General features: G+C 40.9%; 1 protein-coding gene across 1 annotated transcript in view; it reads right to left on the minus strand.

Annotated features, from left to right (window-relative positions):
- The window catches only part of smchd1 (structural maintenance of chromosomes flexible hinge domain containing 1), a 40078-nt gene that overhangs the window by 13752 nt on the left and 3923 nt on the right, over positions 1–22403 (minus strand). Inside the window, exons 2-22 of the mRNA XM_085362861.1 lie at positions 20231–20306; positions 19962–20120; positions 19751–19833; positions 19521–19654; positions 18749–18863; positions 18431–18550; positions 18145–18308; positions 16993–17086; positions 16635–16896; positions 16382–16499; positions 14858–15050; positions 11312–11512; positions 11105–11218; positions 10663–10769; positions 10399–10481; positions 10116–10229; positions 4895–4972; positions 4688–4807; positions 4454–4598; positions 4203–4305; positions 3932–4004 (exon numbers count right to left, since the gene is read on the minus strand). Coding sequence (XP_085218987.1) covers positions 3932–4004; positions 4203–4305; positions 4454–4598; positions 4688–4807; positions 4895–4972; positions 10116–10229; positions 10399–10481; positions 10663–10769; positions 11105–11218; positions 11312–11512; positions 14858–15050; positions 16382–16499; positions 16635–16896; positions 16993–17086; positions 18145–18308; positions 18431–18550; positions 18749–18863; positions 19521–19654; positions 19751–19833; positions 19962–20120; positions 20231–20306 — 2656 coding nt within the window. The remainder of the gene's footprint in view (positions 1–3931; positions 4005–4202; positions 4306–4453; positions 4599–4687; positions 4808–4894; positions 4973–10115; positions 10230–10398; positions 10482–10662; positions 10770–11104; positions 11219–11311; positions 11513–14857; positions 15051–16381; positions 16500–16634; positions 16897–16992; positions 17087–18144; positions 18309–18430; positions 18551–18748; positions 18864–19520; positions 19655–19750; positions 19834–19961; positions 20121–20230; positions 20307–22403) is intronic.

Below are 22403 nucleotides of genomic sequence, written 5' to 3' on the forward strand. Positions count from 1 at the left end.
ATGTACTGCTCTCAGAGCCACGAGCTGCACACCATCAAAGTTAGATCTTTTTACCTCCCAAGGAACTTCAGTTCACCTTTCAGCTGTTTACGTCATACAGTTGGCCTATGACTATGGACCAACTGTATGACGTCATTATTGGACTTGAGAAAAAAAATCCTGAAGCTGTCTTTATTGCGCTTCAACAGAGCCAACATGAAGAAAGTTCTCCGTAAATACTGCCAACATCTCCTTCCCTACAAGAGGTGATCAAATACTGGATCATTGCTACACTCCATTCAAGGACTGCTACAAACCCCTCCCCACCCAGCTTTTGGCAAGACAGGCCATTGTTCCATACTGCTGCTGCCTGCATACAGACAAAGACTTACAATAGGAAAAAACAGTTTCCAGGGACATCTACAAATGGGACAGTGAGGCTGAGGCTAACATCACCGAGGATCTCTCCTGGACCCTTCACACAGACACTGCAATCAGGAAAGCTCGCCAGCGACTCTACTTTCTGAGGAAGCTGAGGAAGTTTGGCATGAATGCCAACATTGATGGGTTTAGATTTTGTTACTGTCATTTGTATTTAGAAATATTTAACCATATATGCTTAGAGGTGTATAATCATTTGTAGATTGAAAGAATGTCTCATCCTAGGAGGTCTGTAACAGCTCTGTGTAGCATGAAGGGGGAGTGCGTTCACTCCCTCTACAGAGTGTTCCGGCGTAGATCACACCTCCTAGGAGAGGTCGTATCTTCTCTTGCTGATATATGGTTTAGCAAACACACGTATATTTCTTTAAGTATAAGAGCCTTTTGTTCAGAAGTCCTGGCACCAGCTTTGGGGAGTCTTCACAGGGTCACACCTTGACCACACACACACACACACACACACACACACACACACACACACACACACACACAGTATTCTTTGTTCACATGTATACCTATGTAAGATGTTATATGTTAATGACCCTATGCATATTCATGTAACCACAATAAAAGGAGTGCTATGGGGGACCTGGCTGAGAGTCTGACGGTGGTCAAGTGGTGGAACGACACTCGGCCCCAGCCAGGTCTCCCTCATGCATGAGTAAACCAGAGAACTTTGGTGCCTTGTGTCTTGCTTTTTGCTGCGTAGCAGATTGTCCTTAACGTTCCAGCGAATAGGTTTATGCTACAAACCTATCAAACATCACCTGAAATTTCTACAGAAGTGCGATCGAGAGCTTGCTGACGAGCTACATTACAGTTTGGTATGGAAGCTGCTCTGCCAGCAGCGGCAAATCACTACAGAGGGTGGTGAAAGCAGCAGAGCACATCATTGGCATGAGGCTTCCTGCCATTCAGGACATTTATCTTCAGCGGTGCAACCAAAAAGCACACAGCATCATCAAGGACCACAGCCACCCAGCACATCAGCTGTTCTCCTTGTTACCATCTGCCAGACGTTACAGGAGTCTGTCTGCTGGGAGCACAAGACTCAAAAACAGTTTTAACACACCACACTTCACAGGATGCACACAGAAGCTGTCCTACAGTTTCACAAGTACATACTACACTCTACACTGGTCACTCCATTTTTATTAGTATTTAAATAAAAATAAAAACCCTTACTCCGTGCAATACTGCACTAACTGCCACTCTAAAATCTTGTACTGCTGCTCACTCCTATCAATTTATCCCATGTGCAATATCCCATTTGCCCCCACCCCTCAATACATGTCAACGGTCACATTTCTATTTAAGATTTCTTTATTTATATAAGTGTGTATATATATTTACAGCGGTCCCTTGTTTATTGCGGTAGTTACATTCTAAAAATAGCCCACGATAGTTAGCTACTTCGCAGATTTCACCTATTTTTTACAATTATTATTTATTATAGATGTTTTATGGCTGTAAAACCCCTCACTACACACTTTATACACCTTCCTGCGACAGGCAGAAAAGAGTCACACTGCTAGCGATGGAAGATTTAGATAAATTTGACAAGCTGAATGCATTCTGTACTCTACAGGAGACACTGCACAAGATTGATTGACAATGGTCTACAGCCAACCAGAATGCAGAAAATAATTCGCTGTAAAAAACAAACAAACAAACAAACAAACAAACAAACAAACAAACAAACAAACAAACAAACCATGCAAAATTGCACACAAAAAAATCTGCGAAACAGCGAGACCACGTTATAGCGAGGTACCACTGTATATATATATAATATATTTAGTCTGTTAATATTTGTAATATTTTTTACTGTACTATACTGCTGAGTGACTTGTCTTCTGCTCCTCAAACACATTTTATTGACATGTTGACCCTGTGCTAACTTGCATATGACAAACTGAAACTGAAACTAGAAAAAGTTGCATTGCCTGCGAAAATGCAGTGTGAATGCCTGGAATCTGCTGAAAACAACAGAAGAAGTAAAACTATGTGCTGAAAGGAGGTGAAGAAACTGAAAATTCTGCCAAAAAACAGGTGAAGAAGCAGAAATTTTTACTGAAAAGAAGTGAAAAACTGCAAATTCTGCTGAAAAGGGGTAAAGAAGCTGAAATTTCTCCAAAAAGTTGATTCTGTTCATCTGGACGCAGCGTTTTGTGGGAGAAACGTTTCGTCACTCATCCAAGTGACTTCTTCAGTCTCAGAAGTCACTTGGATGAGTGACGAAACGTTTCTCCCACAAAACGCTGCGTCCAGATGAACAGAATCAACTTTTTAGAGATTTACTTTCCTGGATGATTGAGAATGCATGAAGCTGAAATTTGTACTGAAGAGAGGTGAAAAAGTTTGACTGTCTTCTGAGAACAAATGGTGCCATGAGCGGGGTTTGAACCCGGGCCTCCTGGTCTCAAGGCGGCTAGAAGAAGCTGTAATTTGTGTTAAAAAGAGTTTTAAAAAAAAAGTTTAACTGTTAACTGAAAAAAAATGTTGCCATAAGCAGGATTTGAACCCGGGCCTCCCGCTCTGAAAACAGCTGCTCATCTCACTGAGCTAAAACACAGCTCACCTCAGCAAGCAAAATCAGTGACCACACTGATAATGTGGTCCATTCTTTCAATGGGACCAAAAAAATTGCATAAAACATTTAATATCTCAAAAAGTATAGAAGTTATGAGCACCAAAAGTCATAGTCAGCATTAGCAGAAATAGCAGAATAGTTTAAAATTTGAACGGTTAAAATCGCACAAAAACTGTGAAAGTAGTTCCACGGTGAAGAAGCATGGAGCAACTAGAATAAAGTATAAAGAATAAAGAGAAAGAGGAACTCAATAGTGTGAATGCCTGTGAGGCATTAAGACAACTAGGGCTGCACTGTGATGTGGTGGTTAGCACTACTGCCTCAGAGCAAGAATCCAACCATCTCCAGGTACTCTGGCTTTGTGCTTGCTTTCAGTGGTTATTCTAAATTGGCAGCAGGGATGAGTACGACTGTTGGAAGCATCAGATGCTTGACTTTAGTTAAATGTGTTACTTACACTTTTAAACTGTATTTATATATCTTTTTTCCTCATCCAAGCAATCACTTCTGATCAAGAGAGTATACACTTGAAGCATACTTCAAATGCTGTCAACAAGATTGATTTTTTGCCAAAACCTTAGCAATGGATAAGTGAACTAGACATGAAAATAAATTATTTAAATATAATTATCAACGTTTAAGTGCCAAGGATGAATCCAGTTGTTTCATAAAGTGTCTCAAAAGAAGATGATGCTCAACCAAAACTGATCTTCGAATCCCTACGTCGTTGTTGTTTGCACAGTCTCATCAAGATTGGTCCAGTCGTCCAGGAGCAGATAGGAAACATAAATCTTCTATATTCTACGATTATTATAGTGTGATTTAAGCATTTAACAATCAAGATTTCTGAAAGGACATAATGCACATGAGAAACCAGTACACAAACTGTTCAAAAATCATAAATAAATGAGGGGTTACCAGGAAGAAGACTGATCTTGATGGACTTAGTGTGTTGTTTCAGGCCAGGCAGGGTCACTTCCAGGTCATAGCTCTGAAAATGCAGACAAAGCACATAAAAATAAATCACCAAATCAGCTAATAATTTTTTGACTATTGACTTTCAAGTAGTTGTTACACCTCTTGATAAAACTATGACTGTACTATTAGTAGTTTATTTATTTATTTTAAGCAGTCTTCCATGTGACGGGAAAATTTATGTTTTCGTAGCGTAGAAATCATTAGTTCTAACCTTGGATTGCTGGTAATTCAGGACTTTTCCTCTCGCTTTGACATTTTTGATGGTGAATGTGGTTCCACTGCTGGAGAATGTCCCATAACTCAGATCCAGACCACTAAAAAATAAATAAATAAAAATAAATAAATAAATAACAATGGCCGTGTTACAACACTGTTAAATGTGACATAATAAAGGCACAAAGGCTTTCATACATATTTTTTTTCTCAAGCATTTAAAAATTCAGTAGCATTAATGAGACTCACCAGCATTTGAGCTCAGGTGTGAGTTTAGAAGTGAGGGTCGTTGAGTGGCCATAACCATCTTTTATCTGCAGAGGAATGTCAAACGGCACGCCCACTCGCAGCGTGGGGCTCATTGCACTGATATCAAAGCTTGCTGCATCGCCCTCTGACAATAGAACAAAGGAGTGTGTCTGTTTGGTCAGAATGGTGGGAATAATGATCACTAGCTAAACACACAGCATTCTTTCTCCTCACCTTTAATGGTAAACTTCAGTGTGAACGTTGGAAGCGCTCTACCGCCAAAGCTGACAGCGTTTGTTTCATGGACCACTGTGTTCAAATTCAGTGTGTACTTTCCCAGCTCAGTCAGGTTCTCTGTCAACAACGGCTCAAATATGATCTTTCAGCAGACAAACGTCAGGGCAACCAAGATGAAGGATAAGAAAATTAAAAGAAACTCACCCATTTTTTTGAACCAGAAACCATTATTTCCTAAATGTGAGGCAACATAAGCAGCAAGCTCTTTGTCTGACTTTTGACCTACAAATGAAAAAGGTAAAATAATAAGAATAATTTAATTCTATAACAGGTGGAGCAAACAAGGGCGAGAACCTGAAAAGTTAGAATTATGACTTTTTACACTTTATGACACATTTAATTTGAAGATTTTTTGGTAGTTTTGGCAACATGTGGGGCTGAAAATTAAAGATTGAAGACACTTTACTGTCATTATTTAGTTTATTGTACAATAAATTGTACAGTATTGTAAGATGGTGAGATCTAAATCTGTAACTGCAAATGTATTGGTGTTAATGAGGTTGGAGAAGTCACTTGAATGTATGAGGAAATGTTTCTTCCACTGAAAATACGTCCAGATTAACAGAATCAACTTTGTACCAGTAAAGAACATAGTTTTAAATAGCTCAATATAGTTTTATTACCACTTTGACTTTTAGAAGTCAGCTGTGACATGCATTTGACCTCTGACCTCTGACACATCTTTAAAATCTTTAGTATTTTGACAATACACACCACACTTGTTAGAATCATAGTTTCTAAGTTATGAGGCTTTTTTTGGTCAATTTTTGACAAATAAATCATTAAGTTTAAGACCTAATGTAAATAAATTGTTAACATGACCACTCTCTACATCCCTACAAAGTTGAATCTGATTTCATTCAAAACTTTTTGGACTATCTCGTTTACAGACAAAATGACACCCATGCAAACGCTACCAAAAACATGACCATCTGTGAGGCAACTAGTACCGTATTTTTCGGACCATAAGGCGCACCAGATTATAAGGCGCATTGAGCAAAACAAAACAGTCAGATATGTCAAACTTTACTCAGTTCATTCTTCTTGCTTCCTCCACTTCCGTACCATTTATAAGTGTCAGGGGTAGACATTTGTTCTATCACAAGTAAGAGAAATAAGACACTGCAGACCGACTCAGAGAGTTTTAAAAACGTGCGCACGGGTGAATGTCTCTGGGAAGACACACACATCGAGTGCAGGCTTGCTTGCTTTATTTATAGGAGAAAGTAAGTTACATAGTACTTCCTCTTCTGTAAGCAGTCGGGGAGAGGTTAGACGTTAACTCAGTGCTTATCTGACCTCACACCCACACACATACTGAAATATAACAATACAGAAGTACAGTGGGGCAAAAAAGTATTTAGAGGTCAGTAATTTGCACCAGAGGTACACTTCAACTGTGAGAGACAGAATGTGAAAAAAAAATCCATGAATCCACATGGTAGGATTTGTAAAGAATTTATTCGTAAATCAGGGTGGAAAATAAGTATTTGGTCACCTCAAACAAGGAAAATCTCTGGCTCTCACAGACCTGTAACGTCTTCTGTAAGAAGCTTTTCTGTCCCCCACTCGTTACCTGTATGAATGGCACCTGTTTGAACTCATCATCTGTATAAAAGACACCTGTCCACAGCCTCAAACAGTCAGACTCCAAACTCCGCCATGGCCAAGACCAAAGAGCTTTCGAAGGACACCAGGAAAAGTATTGTAGACCTGCACCAGACTGGGAAGAGTGAATCTACAATAGGCAAGCAGCTTGGTGTGAAAAAATCAACTGTGGGAGCAATCATCAGAAAATGGAAGACATACAAGACCACTGATAATCTCCCTCGATCTGGGGCTCCACGCAAGATCTCATCCCGTGGGGTCAAAATGATCATGAGAACGGTGAGCAAAGATCCCAGAACCACACGGGGGGACCTGGTGAATGACCTGCAGAGAGCTGGGACCAAAGTAACAAAGGTCACCATCAGTAACACACTACAACGGCAGGGAATCAAATCCTGCAGTGCCAGACGTGTTCCGCTGCTGAAGCCAGTGCATGTCCAGGCCCGTCTGAAGTTTGCCAGAGAGCACATGGATGATACAGCAGAGGATTGGGAGAATGTCATGTGGTCAGATGAAACCAAAGTAGAACTTTTTGGTATAAACTCGACTCGTCGTGTTTGGAGGAAGAAGAATACTGAGTTGCATCCCAAGAACACCATACCTACTGTGAAGCATGGGGGTGGAAACATCATGCTATGGGGCTGTTTTTCTGCCAAGGGGACAGGACGACTGATCCGTGTTAAGGACAGAATGAATGGGGCCATGTATCGTGAGATTTTGAGCCAAAACCTCCTTCCATCAGTGAGAACTTTGAAGATGAAACGAGGCTGGGTCTTCCAACATGACAATGATCCAAAACACACCGCCCGGGCAACAAAGGAGTGGATCCGTAAGAAGCATTTGAAAGTCCTGGAGTGGCCTAGCCAGTCTCCAGACCTCAACCCCATAGAAAATCTGTGGCGGGAGTTGAAAGTCCGTGTTGCTCGGCGACAGCCCCAAAACATCACTGCTCTCGAGAAGATCTGCATGGAGGAATGGGCCAAAATACCAGCTACTGTGTGTGCAAACCTGGTAAAGACCTATAGTAAACGTTTGACCTCTGTTATTGCCAACAAAGGTTATGTTACAAAGTATTCAGTTGTATTTTTGTTATTGACCAAATACTTATTTTCCACCCTAATTTACGGATAAATTCTTTACAAATCCTACCATGTGGATTCATGGATTTTTTTTTCACATTCTGTCTCTCACAGTTGAAGTGTACCTCTGGTGAAAATTACTGACCTCTGTCATCATTTTAGGTGGGGAGACTTGCACAATCGATGGCTGACTAAATACTTTTTTGCCCCACTGTATATCATGCTTATCTGACATCACACACATTGAAGTAAGGAATGCATCATGTTCTCTTTAACAATAAGCTTGGTTATGTTGAAATATATGAACACATAAAATATAAGGCACACTTGATTATATTGTATTATGTAGAAAATCTTCTTACAATAAGTCTCTCAGTCAGAACATGGTATATCATGCTTAGGTGGAAGCAGGAAGTTAGCTCGCCAGTTAACTTCTGACTTTCTTCTCGTTTGGCTCTCGGCAAAAGGCAGTCGAACTTTTTCTCCTCTCCTCCTTCCCCTTATCTTCCCTGCTTAGCCTCTTGTGTCCTTGTCTTGTCTCGTGTGTATTACTTTCCCTGGAACACTCTCTCACAGTCTGTTCTCTAAACCTAAAAGAGAATTCTAGATTTGATCAACTGGTCTCTGAATGCTATTGACACCCTTTTCTCAACGAGAAGTCTGGGCTCGGGAGAGCCCGAGTGCTCTGGAGGGACTTTCCCTGCCGGATACACGATGGACGGGTAGCAGAAATGGAGGGTCGTGTGCCTGGCGGGACTGTCGATCGAGGACGCTGAAGATATCTACCTATTCGGAACCATGATAACAGGGTTCTTGCTGATCGGAGCTGGCTTGGCCCTGGTTTATCGGAGAATTAAGAAAGCGGAACCGGCTGTTCAAACCCCCCCCCCCAAGGCTGCCCGCTGGGATTGAAACGATGGGACGAGGCGCGACTTCTCAGAATGGGCTCACTGAGTGCAGCATGGTTAAGACCTTGGAGGAGCTTACAGCTGCCGTGAATACTTAGAATAACACCTCTGAGCGTATATTGGGTTACATAAAGGTGAGGTCTGCTCAGAATAAGACCTCTGAGCGAAAGTTGGATTACATCGTGGAACAGCTCACTGCAGTCGTGAGTTCTCAGAATCGGCTCTCTGAGCACAAGAATGACAACACCACGGAACTGAAGGTTAATAACATCATGGAGAAGCTCGCGGCTCTCCAATGGGAGATTGAGAGACCAGTGTTGGAGTGTTAAAGAACAGCTTTGAAATTCTCATGAGCTGCTCGCATAAAAGAAAAATCAATAACATCAACATCATAATGCAGATACCCCCTCGGCGCCAGCTGTGGGCTCAAGGCTGGAGCCGAACAAAAACTCCCTGATAATGACTGTGTGTTGACTGTTCTTCCCACTCTATGCAAGGCCACCTGGGTTGGCCGCTAGACTGTTTACTTAGCCTGATAGGGTGAAGGACACTGTCTCAGCTGAACTCTGGACACGCACACACATACACTTACACTGATAAGCACTCACATATCGCCCCTCCCCTTCCAATGCCTTCGATGCTTGTTGCCTCCTGGGAACACGAGGCGGGTCTGGGCCCGCGCAGTGGCAGGATGGCTGCTGTGTTGCCTGGGATTACTCCTCATCCCCTACCCAACCCTGTTGCTGGTCACGTGCTCTATAATGTTGTGCTGTGGACATTTATGTACTTTCTGTGCAGAGGAGTTTTTTTGTTTCCTGTTCTCATGCTGTCCTCCATAGCCCAGCATGAGTAGAGGTCTCTTTTTTTCCTCTTGTACTTTCCCATTGTAGTGTACATTTCAGTGTTTTTTCTGTAATGCAACCGTTGTCTGACTTGTATCCCCATGTGATGGCTGTGTTGTGTGTGTAAGGTCAGGGGCGGGTTCATTCCACTGCAGGGCAACCTGCCACTGCATGTGGCGAATAAAATTTGAACTTGAACTTGACTCCGGTAAATTTAATAAATTCTGTTTTCATGGATGCCTGGATGTTAAACTTAATTGTTACACCTGGTAAAGCAGCAACGCTGATAATTTTATTAAAGATGAAAGAATTTAGACCGTTTTTAAATCTCAGTGATGCCGCAGTGTTTGTTTGACTTTGGGATCTGAAGTGGATGGAGTTTTGGACCCAGATTACTCCGCGAGGCTCCTGACAACGGTAGCCATAATGCTCCGATAATCCATCAAGCAGTGCGGCTTCGTAGCGTATCAAAGTTGTAGTAAAACATGTTTTGACAGATTTCTGCGCGGCGCGTACTACATAAAATCGGTTCGAGGTCAGTAAACACAACCAGAATTCATACATAAGGCACACTGTCGATTTTTGAGAAAATTAAAGGATTTGAAGTGCGCCTTATAGTCCGAAAAATCTGCATCTTTGTTATCACCAATTAGCTCCTACCTGCACACATACAGCACTTTGATAACTGAATTTCCCAGCATTAGCTGATAAATAAAATAGCTGATAAATTGCAATCACCATATAGCTCAAGTTAAGGCTTTTAAAAACCAACTCCCCAGGGTTATGTCAATAAATTGTAGTCTTGGAAACTTTGTTATAAACAGCAGAAAGACTTTTTCCACATTTTTTTAATTAACCACCTATTAATTAAGTTATCATGAAAAGAAAACATATCAATAGGATATCAAATCTGTAATCAAACACTTACCATGATGGAGTAACGTGAGCTTAACACACAGTTTTGTCCCTTTTCCCTGGCCCACTGAGGACATCCGAGATAATTTCTCTCCCCTCTTGTTCAGGATGTCAATTTTAAGAGGCCCTGAAACGACACATCAGACAAAATGTGAGGAATGAGCTTTGAGCTATACGGGACAGGAATGGGGGAAGACTTTTTTTGAACACCACTGTTTGATGCAAACAAATTATCTGTTTGTTTGTTTTTCATAACATATGAAGTGCTGTGGTATGCAAACACTGCAAGATCTTACCTAAAGTAGTCCCAGCAGAAAGAATGGCATTATTTTGCAAGGGGTTACCATTGGGCCATTCCACATTCAGCTTATCTGGAAGCCTGAAACAAACACATGTCATTCACCTGAACTGAAAGTCTAATTTTTGAGTCAGAATGAGGAGAAAGATTTGCAAAAAATAAAGCAACCCAGGAAACAGAGCATCTACATCACAAACAAAAAGTGAATATTAGAGAGGAGCAGTTTGTGTAGAAAAAAATGTCTCCCTAACTGCTCACTCACTTCTCAGAGTCACTGTCGATAGTTTTCTTGATGGTTTCATCAGTGGCTGTCTTGTCGATCTTGGAAATGGGAACGATCTTGTTCATGTCCCAAAGTGCTTTGGGCTCCTGGGAAGAGATTTTTCTTAAATCAGTAAACTCAATAAAAGAACAAAGGAAAAAAAAGGGATTTATATAAGTGAATTTACTGAAATAATATGGAAAATTAAACCCCCCCCAACAAAAAACTGATGTTTTAATAGTGATTCAGATGACTGTCAATAGATTTTATTTACTTTTTCGCTGTTGTTTTTTGCCCTTTATAACATAGACACAAAGAAATTTTATCACACAATTTTTTATCACTGATATTATTCTTAAAACCTTTTAATGCGACATTTTCCAGTTTTGGAATTGATGTTCGATCAGTTTCTCAAATCAAAGTTTCATAATTGCCTTCTTACTCGAGACACTTCCACCTGTCCTCCCGTGGCATAGACGTCTCCATCGAAATTTCCATGCAGCAAAAATTGAACCACTTTACCGTACAGAATGGGATTTGTATTGTGCGTCTTCACCTGTATGAGGAAGCATAAAGAGATCAGAATGAATGTAGAAGAGGGAACAATAAGAAATTACATTTAAGTAGACAAAAACCAATAAATGCTCACAAGTTGGCCTGTTTTGTATGTCCTGCCTCCCCACTCGATGGCGGAGAAGACTGCCCACGGATGCTGCATTTTCTTACTAGACACATCTGTCCGTGTTTTAATCTCATTGAAGCCCACAAACTTGATTTGCTTGTCGAACTTTACATTACAGTTTCGAAGCCATTGTGTGAACTCCTTCTGGATGTTACCTCTTGACGATTTCTGTTGAAACGGAAAGAAAATGTTTAGCAGAGAAAAGCAGGCAAAAACAAAGACCTGAAAACAGGACATGTTAAATATGTTACCTCGCGGTGTTCTGTTACTAACAGGTAGACAGAATGTATCCAACAGTCACTCATCATTAATACTAATATTGGCGACACACCATATGTCCAGTCATGAGCTGCTTAATTTCATGCATGTGCAACACACACACACACACACACACACACACACACACACACACACACACACACACACACACACACACTGGTTAAAGCAAATAGTGGGACACAGTCTCTCTCTGGCACACACACACGGGTTTAACTTTGTGCTGAACATTAGGGGGGGGGGGGAATTTGTTTTAAATGCCAGAGGACCACCAGCATTTTTGCTTGTCGGCTCTCCACTGCTGTATTGCCAGATGGTAAAAATACCACATGGTGATTCTGCTTTTTTATGTATATACATTCAATCATTTACATCACTGTATTGACATCAATAAACTACACCAACAACTATACACATGACCTCATAGAGCTAAACTTTGCCAAGCCAAGTATTTGATGGAGCCTACAGTCTTCAATAATCCATGCCTTGCTTCCTCCTGTTGTCTGCCAACAGCTGAAGAAGGCTGTGAAGTTTTTTGAGCATAGGTGTTCATGGCCTGGATATGTAACTGACTTTTTCATTGTCCTGAGAACCCTGAACATAGCCTTTTTCCAATCTCTAAAGCCTACACTAACAAAGGCAGGGTCACACTTTGTTTTTCAGGGTTTTCCCGTCAGAATGTTATGTGGAAAACAAGTTCCTGTGTGTGTTGTGGCTAACTGTTGACGTCTCAGAAAGTGGTCAATTAAACGTCCTGATTAGGGCTCTTAGTTTCCAAGCATCATTATCCTGAGGTTATAACACAGTTGTTTGCTAATCTTGAGTGATTTGAATAAACTTTGGAACAGTGAAAACACTGCACCCTTTGTAAAGTGGCACTGTAATGCAACCAAGGGAAAGTTGTGAAGCATTTTTGTTGAAACGACAACACACATTTAGCTCGCTTCTGCACTCTGAAATAACTATATATTAAATGATTGTATTGCACATATTAACAACATTTTTGACATTGTTAAATTTTAAAAAACTCTATTAATATATCCTTGGATTCTCACCTGCCCAGTTGCCCGACTGTTGCCCTCACCATATGACTCTCTGTGAGTAAACCACACGAACCAGATACAAATCAGTTCAGTGCTCTGAAAGTGTGTGCTTGCATGCACAGTTATTTTTGTTTTTTTATGCCTGTTACCTGGAAATCTGTGCCTCCTGTGCAGCCTTTCTCTGTGCTTTATCCCCCTCTCTTTGGTCATCTGACCCACTGTCACCTCCTTTCTCTTGCCCAAGTACTACACCTCCTCTGTCGCCTTCTCCTGTCTCTCCTTTTTCACTTGCTGCACCTCCTCTATCACCACCTTCACTCTCCTCTGCACCTCCTCTTTTGCCTCCTCTCTCTCTCTCCTCATCTCTGCTTCCTTGCTTCCCTCTTTGATCACCTGCTCTGCAAACCTCTTGACCCTGATATAAAAAAAGCTCAGTTAATTTTTAAATGGTTTGAGAGAGCTGGTATATATCACATCAGCATGTTCCCTTACCAAAAAGTTGGAAAGCATTTGAAACACCTTTTGCCCTCCTACCAGCACATTAACATAATTTAAAGTTTACTGTAATACATTTAGACAACATTCTTTTTACAGTATTATATAATTATAACATGTACATATACACAACATTCCTCTATTGTTTGACCTGCCTTTCTCTTTCTCTCCTCCCACCTCTACATGTAGCACAATGCTCCCCACCCGACACATGCACACGCACACGCACACACACACACACACACACACACACACACACTAATGTGCTGTTAGGATGGACGTGCTTCATTGTGAGTGACACAAATTGACAGGGGGACCACCATGAGAACATTTGTAATAACAAACTTAGTCTAACACTTTAATCTCCCTCACTCAGCTGAATGTGGACATTTTAAACTAACATAAAAGAAGTGGCTAAAGCTAAAGCTATCCACAGCTCAGAATATGCCAGCAGCCTCGGTATGAGCAAAAGATGAAAGCGCTTGAGAAAAATTATGGAGATGAATGAAAAAGCAAAAAGGGTCCAAATTGTGTTAATATATAAACATACCGATCGTTTGATTTGTCGTATAAATCTGTTACACTTGCTTTTGTGTGTCGACATACAGTATGTCAGGTAAAGGTTCGGGTACAGCAGCTCATGCACATTTTTATTAATCACAGCACTTTATTTTAAGTTGTTTAGGTGAGAGAAGATCATCTAATGTTGAGTATTTTATAAATGCAACAACTCTGACCTTTGACCTATGTTAATATCTCTATTATACCAAAGCAAAACACTAGACAACAATTAACACTGGAGTGCTTAAAGGTAGCTTCAGTGCACAACACACTTTATTAAACACTGGAATATTACATAGGTTAGCACTAAAAGATCTTTAATTCTAGACAACATATATATATATTAGAATTAAGGTTTGGATATCAACCTAAGCTGAATATTATGTGTGTGTGATGTGCTCCGTTGTATCCCAGGTTTTGTCATGTTTAAAAAGTGTTCTTTTGAACTGGAGAGGATGTCAGCTGGATTTTATATATTTTATATACGGTAATAGACCATCAAAGTAGCAGCCCTTGGTTTACTACCGGACACTCTCCATCAGTTGTTCTATATCCAGAGAAGCCGTTTGGATAAGCCATAAAAAATCCACAAAAAGTCCTGTCTTCATTTCAAGCCCTACCAGGACCCTAGATAACTGAGAACCTACACAGTCTTCAGGTCAGAGAACATGCTGAAGATAGTAAACACTGATAAAAATATGGGATTTTATAAACACCTGCCAGAATTAAGAACAGTGATGGGAAATGTTGTTAAACCTGAAAGCAGGTCACAGCTGGGTCAGCGTAATAAAAATAAGACCACATAGTCTCCGCCTGAGTGCATGTGCCGTAGGCAATTCCATACATTGGAAGTACTCATTCTGTAGCTCAGGATGTGATCTGCTATAAATGAGGACAAGACATTGTATGCTTCAGTCCTACTTTGTAAACTGCTCTGTACAAAATGAACAAGGTGGTTTTAATGTTGAGGCTGACTGATAAAGTAACCGTAGAACTCTTCTCTTCCTGTTAACAATTCTCATAATAAATCAGATCCATTTCAATCCTTTATCAATCATAATATATATCCGCTCAAGGGACTGAATGTGGTGCTGGAGTTCTGATTGTGAAAGAGCCAGTGAGAAATGGAGACGGTCACCTGTCCGTTCAGAACCAGTGAGAAGATAGTTTGATTGTTCTTCAGTTTCAGCTCAAGGTCCATGAAGGTCATCTTGTTTGTGGTGACCTGGAAATTGTCATCAGTGAAAAGCACTCCTGAAAGCCGACGGTAACACTCCGGGGGTATATCTGCTGCTGTTCTGCTGTTATGTTTACGAGAACACCAGTCAAACCTGTAACAAATGGAGCAAGACACAAGAAGGAAAGGATATTAAAGTAATTTTTACCACTATAGAATATGACAAATACAATGTGAGTGGCAAGGGGAAAAGGTTAACCTAGCTCTCTCTCATTTTTTGGAAGCACAGTTTAAAGCGATGCTGACAGCGCTGTCAGTCTGAACTCTCAGAAAAGTCTAGGGTTATTCTGTTTGTTCAAAGATTCAGTTCCGTTTAGTAATATCAGGTTAATAACATGAAGCATGCTGCTAGCAAAATATTCTCTGTTAGCTGAAAGTCAGTTTTAAATACAATCTTTTATTTTCTGACCTGTTATACATCTTTACACATATTCAGCTCTATACCTAAATGAATTATTTTTTTTAACTCGGTCCACTTAGTGAGAGGTCACAAAAAGAGTGACAAAAGGCATGGAAGGTTTAGCAGCTGATCTACCAGCAATGCATCTTTCAACATAGGTGTAGCCAGTCAATGTTAGTGATAACCATAATATGCCATCAGTAAAACTCAATCAAGTCTGAGAATATTATAACAACACATGAATAGCAGATTATGTGCTATCTGTTAAATACACAATCACCAACACAGCAATTCAAACCGCGGAAATTCAAAAGAAAAATAATCAATAAAGGCAAATCCTTCCCTCAAAAACAGGGCAAGTCTGCGGGGGTCTTAAGGGCCCATTATGTTCAAAGCATTGAATGTATGGCGTGCAAACAGTGACATCACAGAGCCGTCATCATCTAAAACACTGAATGACAGGTACTGCCACGCAGAGAAAACCTCCATATCAGTTGCTTTTGTTTTCTTCCAAAAGTCTCATCTTTTTGAGCTGTTGCATCTCTTTAATCTGTATAGTTTGGGAATATCTGAGCTTCTGCACTGACATATCACTGAAACAGTGGCAAAAACAAACAAAAGCATACATGTGTGTTTTCAACCCGGCCACACCGTTTGCACCAATTGTGTAAAGTTACGAAAAAACTGAACGTGAAGTGAAGTGAACGACTAGCCACAGAAAAAAGTTGCATCACTTTTGGCATTCGTGAAGACTGCAAAGGTCGATATGATAAAAGATTACAGGCTTTGTTTCCCCATTTTTCCACTGACACTATCCACAGATAGGTTCCTATGTGGAGTTAAACCGTATCCAACATCACAGCATGACAGGGACCTATATATGACAGTGGAATCAATTTTCTCTGCTGACTCCTAGCCGTTATGTTAAACTCTGAAGTGAAAAGTAACTAAAGGTAAAGCCTACTATTTTAGACTAAATGGGACATTAGTTTTTGTGAATATAAGTATGAAATGAGTGTAATTACTCAGCCACTTTGGTGCCAGGTATGAGCCGTCCATTCCAGAAACACTCAAAGATCTTCCTTTCTTCCTGAGTCACGAGTCCAGGCTCATTTTCTAAATTGTCATTTTCAGAAGACGCTGCTAAAGAAAATTACCCCCCAAAAAACAACATAAACAAAAGCAACGAAAAAAACAAACAAACAAAAAAACACAACTTCAAAATATGTCAAACTATAAAATCCATGAATGTATTAAATATGTTAACAGTATGAATACCATTTGCAGAACATGTATCTTTGGGATCTTTAGGATCTTTAGGATCTTCAGGATCTTCAGGATATTTAGGATAAGTCTCCCTATCATAGAGGAATGGATGATAACGCAGCACTCCCTCCACTGTGCCACCACCCGGTCCAGAGGAGGCCTTGAACTCAAAGGTGTCCGCAGCAGAGTTAATGTACAAAGTTTGCATGTCATCGTCAACTTCCCTCAGGTTCAGCACACGGGGACATTTGTTTGGTTTTTCGCGTAAAGTGATCTGTAAACGAGTAAAATGGTAAAGTTAGCCAAAACATACAAAAATTTAAATAACATACAGTATTTTGTAAAAGTCTACATTTATCTGAAGCCTCACCTGAATGTCAATCGTAGGTTGTTGAGCTGTCTTTTTAGAGCCTTGTTTCAGGTCATTTCCATTGACTCCATGAATGTAATAGTGATATATGTGTCTGAAAGTAGGACAAATGCAGTTAACAGAGTTTAATCCAAAAGCAGTTTGGAAATGATTGTGTCAGGGCAGCCTTCAATTGTTAAAAGGTGAATTTCTTAAAACGGGAATATTGCAAGATAAAAAGGATGAAACAAAAGGAGGAATAAAATAAAATAAATTAAAAAACAGAAAAAGAATGCAATTAAAACAACAAAAAATTGGAGGTGTAAAAATAAAAAATATCACATGTACATAAGTATTCCCAGCCTTTGCCATAACACTCAAAATTGAGCTCAGGCGCATCCTGTTTCCACTGATCATCTATCAGATGTTTCTGCAGCTTGAGTGGAGTCCACCTGTGGTAAATTCAGTTGACTGGACATGATTTGGAAAGGCACACACAAGTCTATATAAGGTCCCATACTTGACAGTGTATCTCAGAGGACCAACCAAACCACAAAGCACAAGGAATTGTCTGCAGACCTCCAAGGCAGGTTGAGGCACCGATCTGGTCTGATGAAACAAAGACTGAACTCTTTGGCCTTCAATGCCAAGCGTCATGTCAGGAGGAAACCAGACATTACTTATTGCCCAGTCAATGCCATCCCTACAGAAAAGTATGGTGGTGGCAGCATCATGCTGTGGGGATGTTTTTTGGCAGCAGGAGCTGGAAGACTAGTCAGGGTTTGCAAATGTTGGTGAATTCTCAGTGAATGTCTTTCAGTGTCAGAGATCAGATTTAAACCCAAATTAACATGTCTGGGAAGATCTGAAAATGTCTGTGCAGCAACGTTCCCTATCCAACCTGCAAAGAAGAATGGGACAGACTGTCCCAAAATATCTGTGACATGGTTGTACCATCACACTCAAAAAGACTTGAGGCTGTAATTGCTGCCAAACGTGCTTCAGCATAATATTGAGCAAAGGCTGTGGATACTTATGTACATTTCCAAGAATTTAAAACATTTTTCTCACTTTTTTTTTTTTTTACTTTGTCAAAAAGTGGAACAAGTGAAGTGTTACGAAAACTTTCCGGATGCACCGTCTTTAAGATATGATGTGGATGAGTGAGCTCACGCTAGATGTCTGGTCCATGCATCAAAATTCTGTTTCAGGAAGGAGATATGCTTTTCCTTGAGTCCTGTAATAACTACGGCCGTGAAGCTTTCCTTCCCACGTTCCTCATCGATGATGGTACGAAGGAAGCGCTCATCTTCACTCACGTGTGAAAAGTCGCCAGGCTGTAGCGGGAAGATTAAACATCACTCAGAGATGGTGTTGACGCAGGGAGAGAGCACACCACAATCCAAAAATCATCAAAATCTTTAGCACATCTTTTAACAACATCTTAAAGTAGACTCACCTTCCTGTTTAGGATGGTGGTGCTATAAATATCCTCTTTGTTCTTTTCCTTTCTTTCAAATTCTTCTTCTGATAGAACCAACTCATGAACATCTGGTAACCCCACTGGCTTGCTAATCATCTAGTAATTTATGAAACAAAACAAACATATGTACTTAATTGACAAAATACCAAGAAATGCCCATCTAAAAACCACACATCTAATTTTCAAACTCAGTCCGCAATAAAGGAAACAAAGTTAAGTTACATTTATTATATTTTATAATTTGGGTTTTAGATATTCTATGAAGTGTTTCACTGAGTTTCCACACAGACTTACTCTGACTACATTTCCAAAGTGGAAAACAGCTTGTTTTCCTCCAACTCCAAAGTACGATATATCACTATTAAGACTTCGAGGTACAGGATCAGGGCGGACGTAGTCTTCTTCTCTTCTGTAGAAAAGAGAAATATAAATGCATGGCTTAATTTGTGCCTTTTTTAAATTAAGATAGATGTTCAGAAGAAGAATATTTTTGGTTTGTGGTGAGCCAAAGGTTCACCACAAACCAAAGTGGTCTGCATCAGAGGCCCCTTAAGCACCCAGACTCTACTACAGAGGCATGTTGGTGTAATATGGGCAGAATGTGGTTTGTGCTTGTTTTTAAGCAAAACTTCGGTAAGAAAGCCATCTGCTGGATTTTGCCCATGTTGCTCCCAAACTTCAAAATGTCATTCAGCATCAAGGGTGCCTTCACAGATTTTGAGGTGATAAGAAGCTGGAGTCCAGAGGACACAGCGTTCAAGATTTCCACATTTAAATTTTTGATAAATCAGATTGCAGGACGGTTTTCCACTTCACTACTCCACTCTTAAATGAGCTCATGCCACAAGAAGCCAGCAGCATTTCTGGATTTATACTCTTTTTACTATTTTCAATTAAACACGAGATTTATGTGATTTGCAAACTTCATTCTACTTTTATGTATTTGTTTTGGGGTTTTTTTTTTGTTTTTTTAAACAGTGTCCCAACTTTTGGAACTACTTTTGAATAAAGAGCTGGAAAGCACCACACTACTGTAATTTTGGAATTTAAAATAAAACAAACCAACCTTGCAAAACTGCCGGTTTCTTTTGTAAATTTGGAGTGTCTGTAAACTGCCCATTTATTGAGCTGCTTTGTAGTCATGCCACGTCCATTGTCCAGGACAATGACAGCAGGTTTCCCAAGACTTTCATCAAACTGCTGTTAAACAGATACAAATACTGAGTTAGCGCTCCTCTGTATATGTGACATTAATCCAGTATTCAATAATCATGTATTTGCAGTTTCAGAACCAACCATCCTTATCTCTATTATCCTCGTTCCTGTGTTTTTAGCTGTGGCTGAAAGAGAGTTGTCGATGAGCTCGGCAAGTGGATAGGCTGGAGGAGAAGAGAAAAAAAAAAAAAAAAAAAAAAAAAAAAAAGATAAGCAGCGAGAAACAAACAGATCGCAAAAGGCTAATCTGTGATCATCCCAAGTACACGACCATGATCGTTTTAGCACTTACCTAATGACTCCTTGTTCTCACTGGCATAGTACTCATAAGTGCCACCCTTTATCAGCGTATCATAGTGGGGCGTAAACGATATGTTTTCCACCGTTGCCGTAGGCAGAACCTGGTGCTCGTCTTGCAACAAGTAAAGGGTGCTACCATCCTGGAGTTCCTCTAGAATAATTAAAAATTATTCAGTGGAATTCCATTAGAAGAAAAGCAGGTTCATCTTGATATTTCACTTAAGCTCAAAACACTCATCAATATCTGATAGATTTACTTACTAAATCTGTCAAAATCGAGAACAATTCTGTCAGTCGTTGCCACCACAAATGTCTCAAATGAAGGGATTCCAAATACCTGTAACAGTAAAGATGTAGTAATGGTTAGTGAGTCGTTTTAGACATAGATTTTATTAAATCCAACGCTGGAGAAACTCATTTGTTACAGCAACACAAGGGACAGGAAAAAAAAAAGAAGTAGAGATATATTGGAAAAATACAAATTGAAATAAAAACTATGTACAGTAAAAAATAAAAAAAAAATAAAAATAAAAATCGGTCAATCCTTCAAGCTTGGGTCCTCTACCAGAGACCTGGGAGCTTGAGGGTCCTGCGCAAGTATCTTAGCTATTCCTAGGACTGCGCTCTTCTGGAAAGAGATCTCCGCTGTTGTTCTCGGGATCTGCTAGAGCCACTCGCCTAGCTTGGAAGTCACTGCACCTAGTGCTCCGATTACCACTGGGACCACCGCCACCTTCACCCTCCACATCTTCTCGAGCTCTTCTCTGAGCCCTTGGTATTTCTCGAGCTTCTCGTGTTCCTTCTTCCTGATGTTGCTGTCATTCGGAACCGCTACATCGATACTACGTAGGTATTGATGGCCCGGATCTTGTTCTTACCATTCAGCTGACTCCTCAGGATTTGCCTGACCCTCTGCAGGTACTTGGTGGTTGCAGCTTTCCTAGCGGCCTCTTCATGGTTCCCATTCGCCTGCGGGATCCCCAGGTACTTGTAACTGTCCTCTATGTCTGCAATGTTGCCTTCTGGTAGTTTGATCCCCTCCGTTCTGACTACCTTCCCTCTCTTTGTTACCATCCGACTACACTTCTCCAGCCCGAACGACATTCCGATGTCATTGCTGTATAGCCTGGTAGTGTGGATCAGTGAATCGATGTCTCGTTCACTCTTGGCATACAGCTTGATGTCATCCGTGTACAGGAGGTGGCTGACAACTGCTCCATTCCGTAGTCGGTATCCGTAGCCAGTCTTGTCAATTATCTCACTGAGGGGGTTCAGGCCTATGCAGAACAGCAGTGGGGACAGAGCATCTCCTTAGTAGATCCCGCACTTGATGGTGACTTGTGCTATGGGCTTGAGGTTGGCCTCCAGTGTTGACCGCCACATCCCCATTGAGTTCCTGATGAAGGCTCTCAGGGTCCTGTTGATCTTATATAGTTCTAGGCATTCCAGGATCCAGGTGTGGGGCATCGAGTCATAGGGTTTCTTGCAATCAATCCAGGCAGTGCACAGGTTGGTCAGTCTGGTCCTGCAGTCTCGGCTGACTGCTTGGTCTGCCAGTAGCTGGTGTTTTGCGCCTCTGGTATTCTTGCCCATCCCTTTCTGTGGCCCGCTCATGTATTGACCCATGTGCCTGTTCATCTTAGCCGCTATGATACCTGACAGGAGCTTCCACGTGGTGCTGAGGCAGGTTATTGTATTGTTCTGCCTCCAGCCTTGGTGGTGCTGTTCTCATATTGTTCCCCTGCCACTGAGAGTACACCTTGGCTGGTTCCGTGGAGAACAGCTGGTTTATTCTCTTGCCTTCTATCTCTCTGGTGTACCTCCTCAAGCGGCTGGCCAAGGCTGTGAGTCGTTGCTTGGCAGTTTCCAAGGTCTCAGGTATGGACAGCTTCCTGTACTTCTTAGGCACCTTCCTCATCGCGCCTTTCTGCAACTCCGATAGTTGGCTAACCTCCCTCCGTGCTACCTTGATCTTAGCCTCTAGCCTCCTTCTCCATGGAGAATACTGCCCCTTGTGGCTGTTCAACTTGTAGCCAAGCATCTCACTGATCACTGCTGCCGTATTGTAGATCAGCTTGTTAGTGTCGGTAATCGTGGTTGTAGGTATTGTCCGTAGTGCTGCATTAACATCATCTAGCAGACCTTCTGAGGGTACTTCACGTAATCTTGGTAACCGGCTACAGGGGGTCCAGGTTTCAAGTTTGGCCATGATCCTGTCTTTCAGGTAACTTCATCATCATTAATCATTATGCTGGGTAAACCATGTCAAGGATGAAGGATGAAGGATCAAGGAAGCTTTATTGTTATTCGCATCACATGTTTACATGAGGTGGAATGAAATTATGTGCACATGGTCCCGGTTATCCATAGAAGTGAAAAGAAACAAAATAACAAAGAAACACAAAACCCCCCAGAAATAACAAATAACAAGTAA

This window comes from Diplotaxodon limnothrissa, linkage group LG9 (genome assembly GCF_057381915.1).
Source record: "Diplotaxodon limnothrissa isolate DT_005_m linkage group LG9, D_limnothrissa_male_GT1.1, whole genome shotgun sequence".
NCBI classification, from domain to species: domain Eukaryota; kingdom Metazoa; phylum Chordata; class Actinopteri; order Cichliformes; family Cichlidae; genus Diplotaxodon; species Diplotaxodon limnothrissa.